Raw genomic sequence first — 21,667 nt, 5'->3', positions numbered from 1 at the left:
CCTGTCATTTCTGATTTTCTGTCGTGGTTGATGACGGGGCACAGTGGGTCACATTTCAGAGGGGCACAATGAGCACAAGCATTTCTAGTTCAGCTAAAAATCGTCTGCCCATTTTAGACAGAATCTGGATATTTGAGATTTTTTTTTTTTAAGGAAATATTGGTTGAAGGTAACTAACTAATCCTTATTGATTTACAAGTCATAGGAATTGTTTACGTTAAGGATTTTTTTCCCCAGTTTAAGAGTTTTGTATTCAGTTCTTTTAAGTTTCAATGTGTTTACGATACATTTTTTTTTAAAAAACTTTCTTGATGGCCAAATGTGTCAGTTTGACCAGGTGTACCCCACATTCGGAGCACATTGGGTCAAAAATATTTCAATTTTACAATGATCTACACAAAAATGGTTTCAATTTATTAACTTCTTAACAGCACTGTTAAATGAAACAAATGACTGGCTTCAACTGAGTACATTGTTTGATTCTCTGTAGGATGTCAATTCTGGATAAATCAGTAAAAAAAGAAATCATGCCCACCGGGGCCCGCTCTGCGCTCGCCCCTACATTTCTCTCTCTTGGGTGGACCTTGAATATAACATGGCTCTCTTTTTGTCACAGGCCCCTAGCTGTTTCCCCATAGATGACCCAAAATGTTCTGAATTAAAATACCACATACCTCAACCATTTATTTATACTTTCTGATCCATTACAGTTAGGGGGGTTGGGATGGCCGAATGGTTAGCACATGCGCGTTGTCATTGAGTCAACTGGCGTTCTTATTTAAATAAAATTGAATCATGTTAGTCCCAAAATGGCCTAGTTTGTGTCAAGTGGACATCAAACCCCATTTCTCTCTCTCTCCTTGAACTTTTGCTTATTTAATTAAAATATAATCCTTGAATGGCATTTAGCGATTGAGCACATTAAAAAAACACAACACAATTTATATGGAAAACAATCACTGGTTTATGCACATATAGCACAACGTTTCGACAAGTATTCTCTTATCGTTATCAAGTACAAATGATGTGTACTTTTACTTTGATAATAAGAATGAAATGAATGAATGAAATGTGGTTTTATGACACGTCAGCACCAACCGGGCTATATTGTGCCAAACATATGATGAGTTATACGAGACAAACTAAATAATGATCACAATAGTAATCTATATATACATAAAAAAAACAAATATCACAGAGATTATAAATTAAAAACAACTATCACAATACTTTATGTATATATATATATATATATATAATTAAAATACATCAAATGAAAAGTCGTGCTATATATGTATAAACCAGTGATTGTTGTGTTGTGTTTTTTTTATTTAATTTTTTTATGAAATTTGTTGAAGGGAAAAAAAAATATTATAAACAAGTAGAAAATTTCTTCATTTTCTTCAACTGTAACTGGACTTTAAAATGGTATTTGTTTTTTATTGTGTTGGTTATGTATTGTGTCTTCGCTGGAGGCGGTCACTGGTATTTCAATTAATTTCTCTTTCGCCGATGATACACACTGTCTAAAAAAACATGAAATTACTTGAAATAAATGGAAATTAATTTTATGATGCCTCGAGAATCCATTAGAGAGGACAAATTGACAACATTTTTGCACATAAGATCATGGTGCCCTGTAAAGTAGAGATAACAGATATCTTTTCTTCTGATGTGGGAACCAAGGTTGGGAAGACGCTGGCTCACTAGCCTGGAGGTTGCGTATTCGATCACTGCATTGGCCGAGAAAGTTCATCGTGATTTTCCGACGTTGCTTCCCCATGTCAGTGGTGCCGGACAGACAGGACAGCTGTCTAGTCTTTCGGATATGATGAAAAACTTAGGTTCCTTGTATACATTGGCGTGCTCGTAAAAGATCCCTTGGCAGTTGAGTTGGAATTTGATATAAGAGTAGGCCATAGCATCCTCGGTTACCCAGTGTACTCATTCCGTTCTACTTTACTATACCCTGGGTTAATCCATAGGGTTTCGACAATTTCAGTTTACAAACCAATCGTTTCGCCTTCGTTTTTATAAGGGTAGATATCCATATTCATGTCCATTTACTGAATGATTTATGTAAATAATGTATATAGTAATAATTTATTTATATTTAATTGTATTATCAAAATCTGTAGTATGTGTTGTTGATTTCAAATATGTATGACATCTATATGTTTGACTTTTTATTATTATTATTACTATTCGTTCTTTGTCTGAAATATGTCATTCTGTTATGTTTATTATTATTGAACTTATACTTGGCAATTTGACCCATTAATAACTTGGCTACGATATCACGTGGACTTAAAATTCCGGGAACGAACGAACGATTCTAAATAAAACTAATGACCCTGCATTATTATATGAACGTCTGGTCTTCATTAGCATACTATATAATTGGTTGTTAATAATTATGCATTTAGAATAGGCCAACTCCTAACATTGTTAGATGAGAGTTACTGACCTTTGCCATCTTCCTTTTCAAATAACAATTTATGGGATTGGTCGATAAAAATAGCACAATCATCAAGGGCGGATAACTTGAAAACGTGTCTTCCCCATAGATTAACCCAGGGTATAGTGGAGAAGAACGGAATGAGTACACTGGGTAATCGAGGATGAGGCCATAGTAACGCTGTCCGGGCAAAATTTCCCTTATAGCCAACTGTATGGCATACTCCCATCTTCATTAGCCCAGTTGGAGCAGAACAGTAGGACGTTAAACCCCATTCCATTTTATTTCATTTTTCTTATGAACAGGTATGTGCCATGCAGTGTGCTATGGGGGTAGTTTCTGTCTACTCTTCTTCAAGTTCCAACTGTATAGCTTTAGCAAGTAGCCTACTCCAACATGGTTTTTACTTGCCAGGTCCTTCGACAGCACAAGACATGGGGAAGGAAAGAGACCTTTTATACGCCCACATTGAAATGTGGTAGTATATTGTCGTTGCCCCCTTCCGGCCGGCCGGCCACAAGCAACTAGAGGCTGAAGTTATTATCCAACGGTGTTTAAGGTCATGGGACAAAGAATCCTATTAATTTTCAATGACTAAAGTTAATTACTGCCAGAGTTATGGCCCTTGAGTTAAATTTATATCCAGTGTTTACTGTCATGAGACGAAGAAGCCTATTGATTTTCCCAGATTTCCGATAATTACTGTCAGAGTTATGGCCCTTGATCACTTTGAAATATTTTGTGGACGCTCTAGAGGCTAAAGTTAATATGCGATTGACTTTAAAGTTATACACAGTGTTTATAAGTTCATGAGGATATGAAACCAATTGATTTTCAATGATTTCTGATAATTACTGCCAGAGCGATGGCCCTTGATCACTTTGAAATATCTTGTAGAAGCTCTAGAGGCTAAAGTTAATATGCGATTAACTTTAAAATTATACACAGTAATTAAGTTCATGAGACGAGGATTCTGATAATTACTGCCAGAGTTATGGCCCTTGATCACTTTGAAATATCTTGTGGACGCTCTAGAGGCTAAAGTTAATATGTGTTTGACTTTATAAGTTCATGAGAAGATGAAACCTATTGATTTTCAACGATTTCCGTTAATTACTGCCAGAGTTATGGTCCTTGATCACTTTGAAAAATCTTGTGGCTGCCCTAGAGACCAAAGTTTAACGTTACACTCTATTCATTCATTCATTCAATTGATTGATAGTTACATGTTGTGTCAACGACGTTTTTGTTGGCGGTTATTTAATGACAGTTGCCTGGCAAACACTCATGGCGGTTATAAATTTATCTTTCAGCTATGCATCGAACATTCCAGAGAGATTTATATTTATTACGATTAAACACGGCCCGGCAGTATGTTAAAGCCCTCGACAACAGTATGAACCCCATTTCATCGGATCCGACTGAACCACTCAAGTTGTCAGCTCAGGTGAGTTATAATTTACTGGCACAGGACTGCAATCTCAAGGGGGTTGGGATGGCCAAATGGTTAGAACGTGCACTCTGTATCATAAAGCCTGTCATTGAGTCAATTGGCGTTGTTTCGAATCCCCGGTTGTACGTGACAAGGAGTAGGGTCGCCTGTCCAACCTCGTGGGTTTTCTCCGGGTCCTCCAGTTTCCTCCAACTGCTAAAGACCCCTACGCGCAAGCTAATTATTGAAATAAAATTCAACCATATGTTGGTCCCGAAATGACCTAGTTTGTGTCGTGTGGACGTTAAACCCCATTTCTCTCTCTCTCTGTATATAGTTAATATTTTAAGCTTATTTTCTATGTCTTTAATCTTCTTTGTATTCTTTTAATATTTTAATCTATGTCTAAATTGTTGTGTTTATGTTAGTTGTAATAAGATAGCTGGGGGTTACATCTTCAAATATATAAATATGAAGATGGACCCAGAAGGACAAGTTAGGTAGGAGATACAGCTAACAGACTAGCTACACTTATAGTTATGTCAACTCTTGATTTTATACTTCTTTAGTTGAACATAATTCTGTAGTTATTATGCCCCTCTGTAATTTGTCTGTTATCATTGTCATTGCTGTGTCTACATAAAGTTCAAAAATTAGCTGAATCAAGTGTTATAATTTAGGAATAAGAAGAAACCAGTAGGATGAACTGTCTACAACAATAAGAACCTAGCTGGTTACAGTCCACTCGACACAAACTAGGTCATTTCAGGACTAACATATGGTTCAATTTTATTTCAATAATGCACTTGTGCGTAGGGGCCTTTATCAGTGGGAGGAAACCTGAGATCCCGGAGAAAACCCACAGAGGTTCGACAGAGGACCCTGCTCCTTGTCACCTACAACCGTGGAATCGAAACCACGCAGTTGACTCAGTGACAGACCTTATGCTAATCATTTGTCCATCACCCCCATCCCCGATCATAAGGTCTTTCATTGAGTCGAGTGGCATGGTTCCAATCCCGCAACTGTATCTGACAAGGAGATGGACCTGCCTAACTTCTTGGGCTTCCCCTACTTTCCTCCCACCACTACCAATACCTGCAAGCGATTTATTGAAATTCAATTGTCCGTTATGATAGTTGAGAAATGACCTAGTTTATGTTCAGTGGATGTTAAATCCTCACTTTCTCTATCTAAATTCCAATTTCAACTTTCAGTATAAAACAGCCATTCATCTGGAATCTGTCCATGATGAAATTTATTTATAGCAGATTGAAAGCAAGATGAGCCTTTATACAATTATGTTATACTTTCCTTGTAAAATTATACAGCTTAATTACTTAATATAATGTCAGTTTGGTCTTTGTGTATAAATATTGTCATTGTGACATCAAGTAGAGTTTTGTATAAGCTTGTTGGTATTCACATCACAAGAAATGGCGATCATCTTGCTATGGGTTAATATGCTACATTTATAATGAATGAACAAGTTGTACCCTTTTTTTGTATAAATATCACCATTGTCAAAGTGATGTGTTTGTCCATTTATTTGTTATTTGGGGGCGTTGGATGGCCGAATGGTTAGCATGTGCGCGCTGTATCATAAAGCCTGTCATTGAGTCAACTGGCGTGGTTTCGAAATTAGGGGGTTAGGTGGCCGAATGGTTAGCACGTGCGTGCTGTATCATAAAGTCTGTCATTGAGTCAACTGGCGTGGTTTCGAATCTCGGTTGTACCGGTACGTGACAAGGAGTAGGGTCGCCTGTCCAACCTCATGGGTTTTCTCTGGGTCCTCCGGTTTCCTCCCACAGCTAAAGACCCCTACACGCAAGCAAATTATTGAAATAAGATAAAACCATATGTTAGTCCCGAAATGACCTGGTTTGTGTCGAGTGGACGTTAAACCCCATTTCTCTCTCTCCTTATTTGGTATTTTGTTCTGTCCAAACTAAAATATGAGTATATTTTTCATCTTTAGTTTTTTTGCAATAATGTATTGTTAAATATTTCGGTATATTGCATATTGCTGTGATTTTGTCCTATTTTACGACTGGGGACGTTTGGATGGCTGAATGGTTAGCGTGTGCGCATTGTATCATTAGGTCTGTTACTGAGCCAACTGGCGTGGTTTTGATTCCCCGGTTGTACTTGACAAGGAGTAGGGTAGCCTGTCCATTTGTTACTACCGAAATTAATAGTTTGTGTCGAGAGGACGTTAAACCCATTTCTTTCTCTCTCTCTCTCCCTCCCTATTTTACGTCTGAATTGGTTGGGTAAAATTCCTTTTGCCTTACTCCATAAAGGTGCATGGATTTCACACCTTGGGCTCGCAGCTTTGAATTATTTCATTTTATAGATGTTATTTAATTATTTGTACTTATTTCAGATTCAAGGAATTGGTCCGACATTTAAACTAACAGTTAATTTACAGAATACCTCGTTAAGTCAACCGACGTCAAACTTAATTATCACCTTTAATTACGATGATAAACTCTACTCATTTAGGAATAAATTTATCGAGGTATGTTTGTTTAGAATAGTTTTTCACGCCATGCTTCAATACAAATGTTGTCTATAGGCTGTTCAGATGTTTTTCCCGCCATGCTTAGCTTCAATAAAAGTGTGGGGGGTTGGATGGCTGAATGGTTAGCGTGCGCGCGCTGTATCATAAAGTCTGTCATTGAGTCGACTGGCGTGGTTTCGAATCCCCGGTTGTACGTGACAAGGAGTAGGGGCGCCTGTCCAACCTCGTGGGTTTTCTCCGGGTCCTCCGGTTTACTCCCACTGCTAAAGACCCCTATGCGCAAGCGAATTATTGAAATAAAATTAAACCATATGTTAGTCCCGAAATGACCTAGTTTATGTCGAGTGGACATTAAACCCCATCTCTCTCTCTCTCTTTCAATAAAAGTGCTGTCTGTGCTGTTCAGATGTTTTTCACACCCAATCTGATTAAAATACAGATCTATGTTCCATTTTTTTTTTTATCCTTTCGATGGCCTCTACTACATGAAGATCTGACCAGTTTTAGTCAGAGGTCATACGAGCGGCTTATGACTCTATGACGTCAGACATTTGATTAACCTATCAGCATTGATGTTTCTGTGCACCTCACACCAAAAACTGACCGTAACAGACCAATTCATTGGCTTAACGTTCACATCATCCAGAACACGAGTTATATAACAACTCTTTCAGATCCTAGTGTAGTAAAAACAACTAAAACAAAATTTTGAACAATAAAAAACGAAACAAAATAGGATCTGTGTTTTAATCAGATTATTTCATGCCATGCTGCAATACAAGTGTTGTCTAGGCTGTTAAGATGTTTGTTTCTCCATGGGGGATCACGTGGCTAAGTGGGTAAGACGCTGGCTCGCTAGCCTGGAGGTCGGGTGTTCGATCCCTGCATTGGCCGAGAAAGTTCATCTAGATTTTCCGACGTGGTTCCCCCTTGTCAGTGATGCAGGACGGAGGGCCTGATAAGGACAGCTGTCTAGTCGTTCGGATGGGACGAAAAACCGAGGTCCTGTGTACACATTGGCGTGCACGTAAAAGATCCCTTGGCAGTTGGAATTTGATATAAGAGTAGCCGTAGTGCCGCTGTCAGGGCAAAATTTCCCTCATAGCACACTGTATGGCGTATGCCTGTCTTCAGTAGCCCCATTTCAGAGCAGAACAGTAGGACGTTAAATCCCATTTCATTTCATTTTCTCACTCCATCTTCCATTAAAAGTACAGATGCTTATATTTAAACAAGTTTTGAAAAATAAAATGGGGTTTAACATCCTGCTTTTCTGCACTGACTGGGCTAATTAAGATAGAGAGAGAGAAATGGGGTTTATCATCCACTCGACACAAACTAGGTCATTTCGGGACTAACATGTGGTTCACTTTTATTTCTATAATTTGCTTGTGTGTAGCCAGGGAGCTAACTAAGATGCACATATGCCATGCAGTGTGCTATGAGGGAAATTTTACCCGGACAGCAGTGCTACAGCCTTCTTTTATATCAAATGCCAACTGACTGCCAAGGTGCCGAAAGAAGTTAGGGAGGGATATTGACATGGTCTCTGTCCGTCAAAGATAACTGGCGGTTAGACTCAGATATTGAGCGCTACATCCAATACTGACGTTTTGTTAATTAGTCACGCTTTATCCAATTTCTCTCGCAAGTGCCTGACTAATGATATGTTCAGATTAACTCACCTTTGTTTAATTACTCACATTATTTTTACACACCAACACAAGTAAGAAATACTAACCAATTAACTTAAATACTCATCGTATGACTATTTCTGACCATTTATAGGAACACTGACGTACGGTGCAAGTACTGACGGGTTTAAGCGACTACTGACAACTCGTATGTTTCCATGAATAGTAACCACAATTAAGTTAATCTGCGTAATTTTAGGATAGTCTAACGTAGAACCCAGGTAGTAAAAGCTTAGAGATCAATCCTACTAACTATGCATCCAGCAGTGCAACTTATTATAGTTGTGTGTTTTGCTTTTTAGGAATTTTTTTAGATTGATATTTATGGAAACAAATTTGACTTTTTTTTGTTTACAAGTTTGTTTCTGGAGCATATCTCATAAACCATTCAAGATATGTCATGAAATTTTGTACAAACATCAACCTGTGATGATAGTTGTGCCTTTAGCTAATTAGAAATTTCTCGGATTTAATAATAAAACAAATTTCTCTGTTAAATGATTTTTGAAGTTTTACTAATTTTTATGTTTCCAATGGAGACAAATTTCTCTGTTGAGTGATTTTTAAATTTTTACTACACATTCGACTTTTTTGGTATATAATTATTATTCTAGAGCACATCTCGGAAACTGTTCAAGATACCTTTATAACACTTTCACATTCATCTACCTATTATTTTAATGTCTGATGACGTCCTTCAGTCCTGATTTTGTTTCTAGAGCATATTTCATTATCCTATCAAGAAATCTTTTTGAAACTTTGTACAAACATCAACCTACTTATGGAAGGTAGGCCTCATGGTTTTATGCTGGGCTTCAGATAATGAGAGAGAGTGAAAGAGAGAGAGTGAAAGAGAGTGAGTGAGAGAGAGGGAGAGAGATGGGTTTAACGTCCACTCGACATAAGCTAGGTTATTTCAGGACTAACATATGGTTCAATGTTATTTCAATGATTCACTTGCGTCTAGGTGTCTTTAGCAGTGGAGGACATGGGAGAGAGAGAATGTGAGAGTGAGAGAGAGAGTGAGAGAGAGAGAGAGAGAGTGTGTGAGAGTGAGTGAGAGAGTGAGTGAGAGAGAGAGTGTGTGAGAGTGAGAGAGAGAGTGTGTGAGAGAGTGAGAGAGAGAGAGACAGAGAGGGGGGGTAACATCCACTCGACACAACTAGGTCATTTCGGGACTAACATATGGTTCAACTTTATTTCAATAATTCGCTTGCACATAGGGTCTTCAGCAGGTTGGACAGGCGATCTTACTCATTGTCACATACAACCAGGGAATCGAAATCACGGCAGTTGACTCAATCAATGACAGACCTTATGATGCAAGGCACACAAGATAATCATGTATAAGCTTGTTGTTTAACATACAGCAGCTGATTGATATAAACAAAGGTTGTCCAAGCCTTAAAGGGTATAGCGATGACTAGTCCTCTTGTTTTTTATCAAATGTTTATTGTAATGTGTCATTAAGCACTTGTGGATATTGTTCTATATTAACACTTGTTAATATTAATAATAATAAGTTTTCTTTCACATGTACGCCAATGTGTACTCAGGCCTTCCGTCCTTCACCACTGACAAGGGGAAACCCTGCCAGAAAATCCAGATTAACTTATTGGCCAACACCATGAGTGAACCTGCAACCTCCAGACTAGTGAGCCAGCGTCTTCATCACTGAGCAATCGCAGCCCCAAACTAGTTTTAAAATGCCAGTGTTTGTTCGACAGGGGAGTGTAACATGGCCAAGATTAGCCAGCTTTTAAGAATAGCCATCTCCAAGACAGGGGTTTGATGTGGCCAAATGGTTTCACACAAGAGCTTGATGAAGCTTGAGTAAGGTTGACTGCCTAACCTCATGAGTTTTGTCCGGGTCCTTAAATTTCCTCCCACTGCTAAAGACCCCTACGCACAAGCAAATTATTGAAATAAAATTGAACCATTAGTTAGTCACGAAATCACCTAGTTTGTGTCGAGTGGACGTTAAACCCCATTTCACTTTCTCTTTCCTTCCACCGCTAAAGACCCCTACGCACAAGCAAATTATTGAAATAAAATTGAACCATATGTTAGTCACGAAATGACCTAGTCTGTGTCAAGTGGATGTTAAACCCCATCTCTCTCTCTCTCTCTCTCTCTCTCTCTCTCTCTCTCTCTCTCTCTCTCTCTCTCACACACTCTTTCCTCCCACTGCTAAAGACCCCTATGCAGAAGCAAATTATTGAAATAAAATTGAAACTTATGTTAGTCGCGAAATGACCTAGTCTGGGTCGAGTGGACGTTAAACCCATCTCTCTCTCTCTCTCTCTCTCTCTCTCTCTCTCTGTTCCGCATCTACCACAGAATCCCTGTTCCAACAAACCAGCAAAAAAATAAATGATAATATTTACAACACATTAAAAAGAATCACTTGAAGCTGGTTATTCTAATAAAAGATATAATTGCCTCTCAGAGTGTTGCGTGAAAAGAATTGTTTTTGTAAAATAATCACTTGCCAACCATTATATGACGGTTTTATGACCAAATCTTTTCACTATAATGTAGTTTTAATGTCTGTTAAAAAGAGATTATTATTTTTTTTTTCAAATTAAAATCATAAAAAAAAAAATAATTCTTGTGGATAAGATTTTTTACAATTGATACTTAAAAGGAAATACTATAAAAAAAATGTAATTCTTTAAATTCTAAAGGGGCATTATGGAAGATTAGATAAAGAGTTGACGTAAATAGAATATGCTGAAAATTTGCTCCACTCTGAACCGAGATATTAGCGATTGAATTTTAGGCCTAGCCTCGATCATCATTACTAAAGTTGGTACGAAACAAAGTTCCAGTTATCCATTTTGACGTTAAATCATCCATCACAAAAATTTTTAAAATCCAGTAAACATCACAGACTAGCAATGGCACCGAGAGTTGAATATTGTCTGGTGTGAGGTGCATGGAACTGTGGGTAACCCACTAGAAACATCAATGCTGGTTGGTTAATCAAATGTCTGATGTCATAGGGTCAAAAGCCACTTGTTTGACCTCTGACGTGACCTCCCGTGACAACTGGTAAGATCTTCATGTAGTAGAGGCCATCGAAAGTATAAAAAAACGAAACAAAATATAAATCTGTATTGTAATCAGATTGAAACAGATGCTCCATACAGCTCTTGTAAGCCTGTCTACTTCAATGAACAAAAGTCCTAGTTTGATTCATTAGCTGAAAACAGGCTTTAAAATGTGAAAGAAGATAACATTTGTTAAAAAGGATAATATGCACGAAATAATAAAATCACTAACAATAATGAGTAGGCTATAACTGCCACACTTCTTTATTATTACAGGGATGCGTAATGCCATGTTTGGATCATGCCTCAGAGCTAGACCATCCCAGACCTGAAAAGTTGTCAGCAATTTTATATTATAAAGAATAACAATTACTAGTAGTGGGCTGTAGTTCCACTGAAAGGGAAAGGTTACTCTCATAGCCTAGTAGGAGCAGAACGTTTAAGAGGGAGAGAAACAGGGTTTAACGTCCACTCAACATAAACTAGGTCATTTTGAGACTAACATGGTTCAATTTTATTTCAATAATTTGCTTGCGCGTAGGGGTCTTTAGCAGTGTAAGGAAACCGGAGGACCTGGCGAAAACCCACAAGGTTGGACACGTACAACCGGGGAATCGAAACCACGCCAGTTGACTCAATGACAGACCTTATGATACAACGCGCACAGGCTAACCATTCGGCCATCCACACGGGCGAACAGTTACAGATGTTAAACCCCTTGAACTGTTATTGTTTGTCCATATCTGTGTAGCACACTGTATGGCATATGCCCGTCTTCATTAACCCAGTTGTAGTAAAACAGTAAGACGTTAATTGTCGGCCTCATTCAGGTAGGCAACGATTGATCAAAACAAAGGTGGGAGAAGCATTTCTGGACAGTTTTTGATGGCATTGATATACTTTTACGGATATACATGTATCTGTTTTTAAAGAAGCAGAACAGTATGACGTGAAACTCCTTTTTATTTCATTTTAAGATATAAAAATATATCATATTGTATGAGATGAATAAATGCATTTAAAGTGCAGCAAAGACCCACGTAAAATTAATTTACATGGTTGTGTTATTTCAAAAGCTGAAATATTAAGCACATAACGGTTGTCAAGTGCGTAAACTGTTTTTTAAACAAGCGGTTGCCATGCAAGATACGCCCACATTTTGTAAGACATGGACAAAAAACAAGCAGGGCCCATACTCCATTAAGTGGCAGTCCAATATGCGCGAATATTGAAAGCAACCGAGATCTTCAGGTTATAAACATACATTCCAAGTTTCATCTAAATCGGATAAAAAATTGTGAGTGTCCACGAATTACGCCCACATTTTGTAAGACATGAACAGATAACAAGTAGGGGCCATACTCATTTAAGTGGCAATGCATTTTATTTCATTTCAATAATCAGTTGCAGATTGTTGCAGACAACCTATCATTACCATGTTATATTGTTATTACGCCTCGCTACATCAAGCTCACCACCTTCATTACGACTATATTATGTTTTTACAGAGAACACTGTGTCATAAAGCAAGGACATCCAAGCTAAAATTGATTTGATACGAAAATAGGTGATCATAAAACTGTGCTCATCATGTTCTCTCCATGTTGGTATTAACGTCAAATTTTATCGTGATTTAGGTTTCTCTGATATCATTGCATCATTTTTTATCATCCAGCAAGAAGCGACCGCGACCTTTTGAACATGCAGACACATTTTGATTTGATGAGATGAAATTGATTTTAACGTCTTAATATTTTTTTTAACCAAACAGACATATAAGTGCTGACTGAAAGACCTGTACAAAGTCGATGGTTTCCATTTATTTTTGTACATAGTCGCCTTCAAGGTGTACACTCTTTGGCCAACGATGTTCCGAGGCCTGGATGCCACCCTGAAAAAGTCATTCAAAGCTGACATGTCATCTTTACTAGGAAACAGGTGTCATCCATTGTTACAAACCTGGCCAAAATTTATCATACCTTCCATTAGACTAGAGGCTATTTTCTTGCCAGGCCCTCCTTCTTGCATCAACGAGAAGGGGAGACCACTTAGAAAACAATCCTTGACTATTGTCTTGGAATTTGAGATAAGAGTAGGCCGTACTGGCAATGTCCGGGCAAAATTTCCATCATTGTATAGCACACTGCATGGCATAGACTCATCTTGCTACAGAAAGATGTTAAACTTCATTTTTCTTATCCTTTCAATTACAAAATTTCCCTCATAGCATGCCATAGGCAGGGCGTAGGGCTTGATAAAGACAACTGTCTAGATATTAAAATGGGATGAAAAACTGAGGTTCCGTGTATACATTGACTTGCACAAAAGATCCCTTGGCAGTTGGAATTCGATATAAGAGTAGACCATAGTGCCGCTGCCCGGGCAAAAATTTCCTCATAGCACACTGTATGGCATATGCCTGTCTGCATTAGCCCAGTCGAAGCAGAACAGTAGGACGTTAAACCCTGTTTCATTTCATTTCATTGGTCCAGTTAATTAGAGAAAAGTAGGACGTTAAACCCCATTTGAAATATTTCAGTTAAAATATTTCCCTTATAGCACACACTATATTTCCTATTAAGTATTTATATGTTAATTGACTAGCAATTATCGCTGCTTGGTTAGTTGGTAGTATTTTAACGATGTTATTGGTCAGTTGGTATTATATTAACGATGTCCAGTTATTGGTCCAGTGACACAGTAATTGTTATTTAGGTTGACCATTCCACACATTACAGCTACCATGACACCAATTATCGCTAGTTTAATCAGGTGATAGAACAGTTAGTTTGTCTATTTATGCCAGTGGTGTACGGTCTTTCACAGCACACATTTAAAGATACATTATGGGAGATTACATAAAGAGCTGGCAGTTAAAAACTAGATATTATAAAGGGTATTTGCTGAAAATTTCAGTCAAATTGAACCACTCTGAACCGAGTATTTAGCAGCTGAATTTTGGGACTAGCCTCGATCGTCATTACTATAAATGTAGGTTGTTATTTATTATTGATCAATGCTTGATAAAGATACCTTTAAGAGTATTGAAACGTTGCATGTAATAAACCAAGAAGTAGTAAATCCATAAAGTTGTGTTATTATGAATATTATACCTCTACTTCTAAATGTCATTTAAGGATATTACTAAAGTCGGTACGGTAAAAAACATAATATTGATTATCCATTTCATGATTTAATCATGAATGAAAGTTGAGCAGCAAATCGAATCCTAATATAGTAAATATCACTTTCTAGCGATGACATCAAGAGTTGATTGTTGTCTGGATAAGTTAATTAATGTCTAATTAATAATTAAGATAACATTTTATTCCTAAAGGCACGGTCCCACTGCACTTACGGATGCAAAGAGGATGTAAAACGGGGGAAAAAACGTGCCCTCCGTTTGAAAACGCCATGCATCCGTTGTGTACTCATTGCATACGTGTTTCATACGCTCTATCCATCGAGCATCCGTTCACTTTGATTTCATCCGCGCAAAAAGTTTTGAGCTACACAAAACTTTTATAACGGATGAACTTTCTGCCGTGTACGATGTAAATGCGCGACATATACGAGCACCAAACGTTCCATGTCCGTTATCATCCGTTAAACGCCCACTGTATCTTCTCTGCATCCTCTGGGCATCCTCGCAACCCACATCCGCTCCAGCTGAAAACGGAAAGAGGGAGGAAAGATAAGGTACATGGAATGTCTATGCATCGTTATTAGCAGGGAAATAGAAAGGATGTAAGCGTATGCACCTCGTATATAAAGTTTTCAAAGCGGACAAAGCGTTTGCATCTGGGATGTATCTGGTATTTTGAAGGATGTCTGGAGTTTGCCTAGACCCTTCCATCCGCTTTCATCCGCTAGGCTTCCGATGAACATCCATTTAACATCCCTGCTACATACTTCCCACGTTCGTTCTTTTCCGTTTTGTTTTCGCAAATTTTCGTCAATTTTGTCCATTTCTGGAGCGGATGAAAACGGATGGAGCCACCCCCGAAAGTTTGCTCGTCCGCTGTGTCCTTTTTGCATACGTTTTGTGTCGATCGGCCACTGGGACCGGGCCTTAAAGAAAGACCTGCTATAGGTAGATTTAGCTCTTGCATAATGTTATGTTAAAGAAGTATCCGTCCTCATCCTCGCCTTGGTTCAATTGTGTTTATAATCCTCTTCCATCTTTCTCTAGTCGTGAAGGTGGGGGATTGGTAGGGCCTCAGAATAACCCCGTATCTCTCTTCATCTGAATCAGACACCGTCGATAACCCTCTTTCTTCTTCCTCTAGTAGTGAGGAAGGGGGGATTGGTAGGATCTCATGCTGTAAGTGGAAGCAGGGGGTGGGGGGGGTGAATGGCTGAATGGTTAGCATGTGCGCACTGTATCATAAGGTCTGTCAGTGAGTCAACTGACGTTGTTTCGATTCCTAGGTTGTACATAACAAGGAGTAGGGTCGTCTGTCCAACCTCGTGGGTTTTCTCCAGGTCCTCGAGTTTCCTTGGACTGCTAAAGACCCCAACACGCAATTGAATTGTTGAAATGAAATTGAACCATGCGTTAGTCCCGAAATGACCTAGTTTGTGACGAGTTGACATTAAACCCCATTTCTCTCTCTCTCTCTCTGGTTGTGAAGGTGGGGCATTGGTAGGGCCTCATAATAGTCTAGGATCTCTCTGAATCTGACACCCTCGATAATCCTCTTTCATCTTCCTCTAGTCGTGAAGGTGGGGGATTGGTAGGGCCGCATGCTGTGAGTGGAATCTGTGACCTTTCTTCTCCTAAACCTGGCACTGGTCATATGCCCTTTAAAATATAAATGAAATGAAATGAGGTTTAACATTCCACTGTTCTGCACCAACTCGGCAAATGAAGACGGGTATATGCCATACAGTGTGTTACGAGGGAAATTTTGCCCGGACAGATCCCGCTCCGCCCCCCCCCCCCCCCCCCCCCGATCCTGGACCACTGACAAGGGAAAAAAACAGGCCTGAAATTCGCATGAACTTTCTCGGCCAATGCAGCGATCGATTACCCGACCTCCAAACTAGCGAGCTATTGTCTTAACCACTTAGCCACTGTGACTCCCTTTAAAATACATGTCTTGTATATCTGGGTTGTTATGTTTGTAAATGATGTTATTGTATATTATATAGCTGATATAACAGCTATAGTTCAGTATATAATTAAAGTTAAGTCACCGTTTAAATAAAACAAGGTACCTAGTCAACTTATAAACGATAATTGGTATAATTAACTATTTATTGTCCTGCCTGGTACCAAGTTACCGGATTTGTTATGTGTAATGTACCTACCATCAAGGTTAATAGTCTTTGTTCTCCCTATCTTAATACTAATCAATTATTGATTGATTAGTTTCTGTTGAATTAAATGATGTTTGTCACACATGATTCCCATAAAACAGACATTTCCATCACGATGCCATCCATACTATACTCTCCATAGTTCTGAAAATGGTAATCCAGAGAGAGAGGGGGATCATGGTGGCTAAGTGGGTAAGGCGCTGGCTCGCTAGCCTGGAGGTCGGGTGTTCGATCCCTGCATTGGCCGAGAAAGTTCATCCAGATTTTCCGGCGTGGTTCCCCCTTGTCAGTGATGCAGGACGGAGGGCCTGACAAGGACAGATGTCTAGTCATTCGGATGAGACGAAAAACCGAGGTTCCATGTACACATTGGCGTGCACGTAAAAGATCCCTTGACAGTTGGAATTCGATATAAGAGTAGGCCGTAGTGCCGCTGTCCGGGCAAAATTACCCTCATAGCACACTGTATGGCGTATGCCCGTCTTCATTAGCCCAGTTCGGAGCAAAACAGTAGGACGTTAAACCCCATTTCATTTCATTTCATTTCCAGAGAGAGAGAGAAAAATGGGGTTTAATGTCCACTCGACACAAACTATATCATTTTGGGACTAACACATGGTTCAATTTTATTTCAATAATTCGCTTGCACGTAGGGTCTTTAGCAGTGGGAGAAAATCCATGAGGTTGGACAGGCGACCCTACTCCTTGTCACGTACAACCGGGGAATCGATACCACGCCCATTGTACGTGACAAGGAGTAGAGTCGCCTGTCCAACCTCATGATTTTTCTAGGGGGCCTCCAGTTTCATCCCACTCTCTCTCTCTCTCTCTTTCTCATATGCCCATATTCATTATCTCACGCTTTGAATGCCCATTCCATCCCACCATCTGACACACGACCATGACACTTTTCTCATAAAACGTGTTGTTAGCAAATTTTTTATGTAGCTGAAACTGAAAGGGGGGGGGGACCCCTCCAAACTATCCCCCTCTGGATCCACCCCTGCCTTTAGTCGTTTTGCACTACTGACAAGCATGCCGGTACCTTGCTGCAAAATCCAGAGGTAATTTCTTGTCCAACGTATGGTTCAAACCTGAAGAAAGTCTCAAACTCAATATCATCCAAAGTCTTCGACATTGAAAACATGAATTATTTGTCATTTTGTGATCTTACCGGGTAAAAATGGGTTTCTGATATCCAATATTTTGCCACTGATACACAAATTGTGTACCATAATGCATTTCAGCCCCATTTGTAACAAGGCACTCAAAGAACGAGGCTAGACATATTCCACAAGTCATATCAAACAGTTCGCCATATTCTTATCTGAAGAGCATGCGCAATAAATACTATCGGTGTATAGACTGGAATAACCAGATGCTAGAGATTGCCATTCGAATCAGACTTCTGGCGTATTTTGCCAAACATAACTGATTAGAAACAGAAACGATTGAATGTAAATCAGTTTGCATACCTTCATATTACATTATTATATGCGTTGTCAATTTCTAGGTTCTAAATGTTAGCGATTTAGCTCATTTAACCATTAAAGATACATTATGGGAGATTCGGTAATGAGTTGGCAGTTCTCACTATAATAGTTAAAAACTAGATAATGTAAAGGTAATTTGCTGAAAATTTCATTCAATTGATCCACTATGAACCGAGAACTAAGCGATTGAAATTTCCGCCTAGCCTTGATCATCATTACTAAAGTCAGTAAGATAAACAGCATAGTCTCGATTATCCATTTAATCGTTAAATCGTGCAGGAAAGTTTTGCAGTAAATCTACTCATAATCCACTAAAGATCGCAGGCTAGCAATGCCATCTAGAGTTGATTATGGTCTGGATAGGTTAATTAATGTCTGATTAATAACTTAGATAACATTTCAGGCCTAAAGAAAGACCTGCAATAGACAGATTTAGCTCTTGCATAATGTATGTTTAAGAGCCATTGAGCAGTCTGAGTTCAAATCCTAGTGTTAATGGAGAAAAGCTTCTTGGAATTTCCAAACCAAGCGTATAATTGACATGGGGTGGTATTTGTGTTCCTAGTTGTTTACAATAGGACGGAAAATCGGGGTCAACATCGGCATGCATATAAAAAAAATCCTTGACAGTTTGAATGCAAAGAACATTAGGCAGAATTAAATTGTTTTAATGACATTTAGTAATTGAACTGGAATATACAGGTCACAATTCTATGGAATACAGTAAGCAGTAATTGTATTCCATAAAATTGTGACCTGTATACCTCAGTTCAATTAGTAAATGCCAGAGAAACAATTTATCAGACTTCATAATGGAGATGTGGCAGTCAATAAAAAAAATTAAAAAAAATCTTCATTATTTGATAAAGTCTAGAGAAGCCTAGTAGAAACGTCGCTCAGTAATAAAAAACGGTAATTGTATTCCATAGAAGTGTGACCTGTATATAGACAGAATTAGTCTTGATTATTCCAGCCTATAGTATTTCGCTTAAAGGAGCTAAGTCGCTAATATTTGAGACCTAGAAATTGACACAAATGGGTCGCAACGCATACAATAATGTAATATGAATGTATATAAATTGATTTACATTCAATCGTTTCTGTTTTTACTGTAATTTCTAATCAGTTAGGTTCGGCGACATACGCCAGTATTCTCAATCGAATTTCAATCTCTAGCTTCTGGTTATTCCAGTCTACGCCGATAGTATTTATTGGGCATGCTCTCCAGATAAGAATATAGGGTCACCGTTTGACATGACTTGTAGAATATGCCTAGCTTCGTTTTTCGAGTCCCTTATTACACATAGCGCTGAAACGCATTATGGTACATGATTCGTGTACCAATTGTAAAATGTTTATTTTGTCTTAAATATTGGATATCAGAAGGCCATATTTTCCCGGTAAGATCACAACATCAATGTTGATTTAAACCGACAAATAACTGATCAACCAGACTGTAAGTATGCACAATGCTGACTATATAGATATATATCTACTGGAATGATCGAGACTCTCATGGTTAAAAAAGACTTATAAAACAAATGAAAATGGTTATGGAAAGAATCAGACATTTCCGACGACAACACATACCATTTGTAGATATGGCTGGATGACGAAGAATCACAACTATTAAATGATTGCAGTCACTACATCATTTTGTAATAAAGGCAGGAACTGTAAAAAAAAACAACCAAATGAAATTCCTAACAATCATTAAATTGAGTTATTCTCAACCATCAGACGGAAAAATTACGCCAGACATCTGACCTGGTTATCGTGACTTTGTTTGACCTATAATTAATTCTATTTATAAGCTCCTTTGTCTTGATGTGGTTTATAAGTCCATGGATTTAGCTTGCATAACTCCTGTATTAATCTCCTTTCATCTGTTTAAATGTCATATATTAATTGTGGTCGGGGAGAGCAGCTGGCAAAATGTTTTCATCCATACAAAGTTAAAGGTTCTTCTTGACGTGTATCTAGCCGTGGCCGAGAAAGTTTATCGTGATTTCCCGATGTGCTTTCCCCTTGTCAGTGGTGCAGCAGGACAGAGGGCCTGACAGGGACAGCTGTCTAGTCGTTTGGATGCAAGGAAAAACTTTGGTCTTGTGTATATATTGGCATGTACATAAAAAATCCCTTGGCAGTTAGAATTCAATATAAGAACAGGCTGTGTAGTGCCTATTGTTATAATACCACCAAACCTAGACATCCCATGTTATAATACCACCAAACCTAGACATCCCATGTTATAATACCACCAAACCTAGACATCTCATGTTATAATACCACCAAACCTAAACAACCCATGTTATAATACCACCAAACCTAGACATCCCATGTTATAATACCACCAAACCTAGACATCCCATGTTATAATACCACCAAACCTAGACATCCCATGTTATAATACCACCAAACCTAGACAACCCATGTTATAATACCACCAAACCTAGACATCCCATGTTATAATACCACCAAACCTAGACATCTCATGTTGTAATACCATATATCAAACCAATAATTTATATTTTGCAGGCTCCGATGTTAGTACCTGGCTTGAACTATTCCTTTGAAACATTTATCGATTGTTTAAATGAAAAGGGTGTTTCTGATAACGTTAAAGTAAGTTATTGTTTGTTCATTTTAAAATTCCTGGCAACGCCAAATCTGTAAAACTTACCTACCACAAATTTGGGTTATTGCTATTAAGAATATGATCCATATGAAGGCAGGGAGGGAGCTGGTGGGGATCAAATCATATTAATCCCTGTTACTAAAGGTGGGGAGGGTGGAAATGGGGACCAGATCATGTGATCTGTCATCAATTTGTATATGGCTAAGAATAACTTCTTGAGCTGGTGGGGACCAGATCATATTAATCCCTGTTACTAATGGTCTCTAGGTGGGGAGGACGGCAATGGGGACCAGATCATATGAAATGAAATGGGGTTTAACGTCCTACTGTTATGCTCTGAACTGGGCTAATGAAGACAGGCATACGCCATTCAGTGTGCTATGAGGGAAATTTTGTCAGGCAGCGGCACTGTGGTCTACTCTTATATCGAATTCGAATTGCCAAGGGATTTTTTAAGTGCACGCCAATGTATACACAGGTGCTCAACTTTTCTTCCCATCCGAATGACTAGACAGCTGTCTGTGTCAGATCCTCCGTCCTGCACCATTGACAAGTTGAAACCTTGTCGGATAATTCATATGAAGGCAGGGAGGGAGCTGGTGGGGACAAGATCATGTTAATCCCTGTTACTAATGGTCTCTAAAAGTGGGGGAGGGGAGGCAATGAGGACCAGATCATATGGTCTGTCATCAATTTGTATATGACTAAGACTAACCTCTTAGGTTTTCACGTCGTTCTGCAGTTTCCTCCAGCTTCTAAAGGTCCCAACACACAAGCAAATTAAATAATATTATGTTAGTACCAAAATAAGTTGAAATGACATCAAATGCCAGTTTTATTTGTGTTTAAATCCTGTCAATTTTCAAGACAATCAGTTTCAACCTGCATATGTGACTAAGTTGGACAATTGGAACACAAGCATTATCCCTCATTCCATTCCATATTCACATAACCTCAATTTAAAATCATTTGAAAATCTTAATTAGTCTAGGTTTTTATTACAAAGACCCAGATTAATCTAGGTTTTCGTACATAGAATCTAATTAGTCTAGG

At 38.5% G+C, this 21,667-nt stretch overlaps 1 protein-coding gene across 2 annotated transcripts in view; it reads left to right on the top strand.

The window, feature by feature from the left end:
- LOC126822440 (Bardet-Biedl syndrome 1 protein homolog) overlaps nucleotides 1-21,667 on the top strand; it is a 50,708-nt gene that overhangs the window by 26,697 nt on the left and 2,344 nt on the right. For both annotated transcript variants that reach the window (XM_056101227.1, XM_050551355.2), the window contains exons 12-14: nucleotides 3,772-3,905; nucleotides 6,277-6,411; nucleotides 20,515-20,601. In XM_056101227.1, the coding sequence (XP_055957202.1) occupies nucleotides 3,772-3,905; nucleotides 6,277-6,411; nucleotides 20,515-20,601 (356 nt within the window). The remainder of the gene's footprint in view (nucleotides 1-3,771; nucleotides 3,906-6,276; nucleotides 6,412-20,514; nucleotides 20,602-21,667) is intronic.

Source organism: Patella vulgata, chromosome 5 (genome assembly GCF_932274485.2).
Source record: "Patella vulgata chromosome 5, xgPatVulg1.2, whole genome shotgun sequence".
NCBI lineage: Eukaryota > Metazoa > Mollusca > Gastropoda > Patellidae > Patella > Patella vulgata.
Note: the sequence above shows the minus strand (reverse complement) of the source record. Positions and strands in the feature narration are given on the sequence as shown.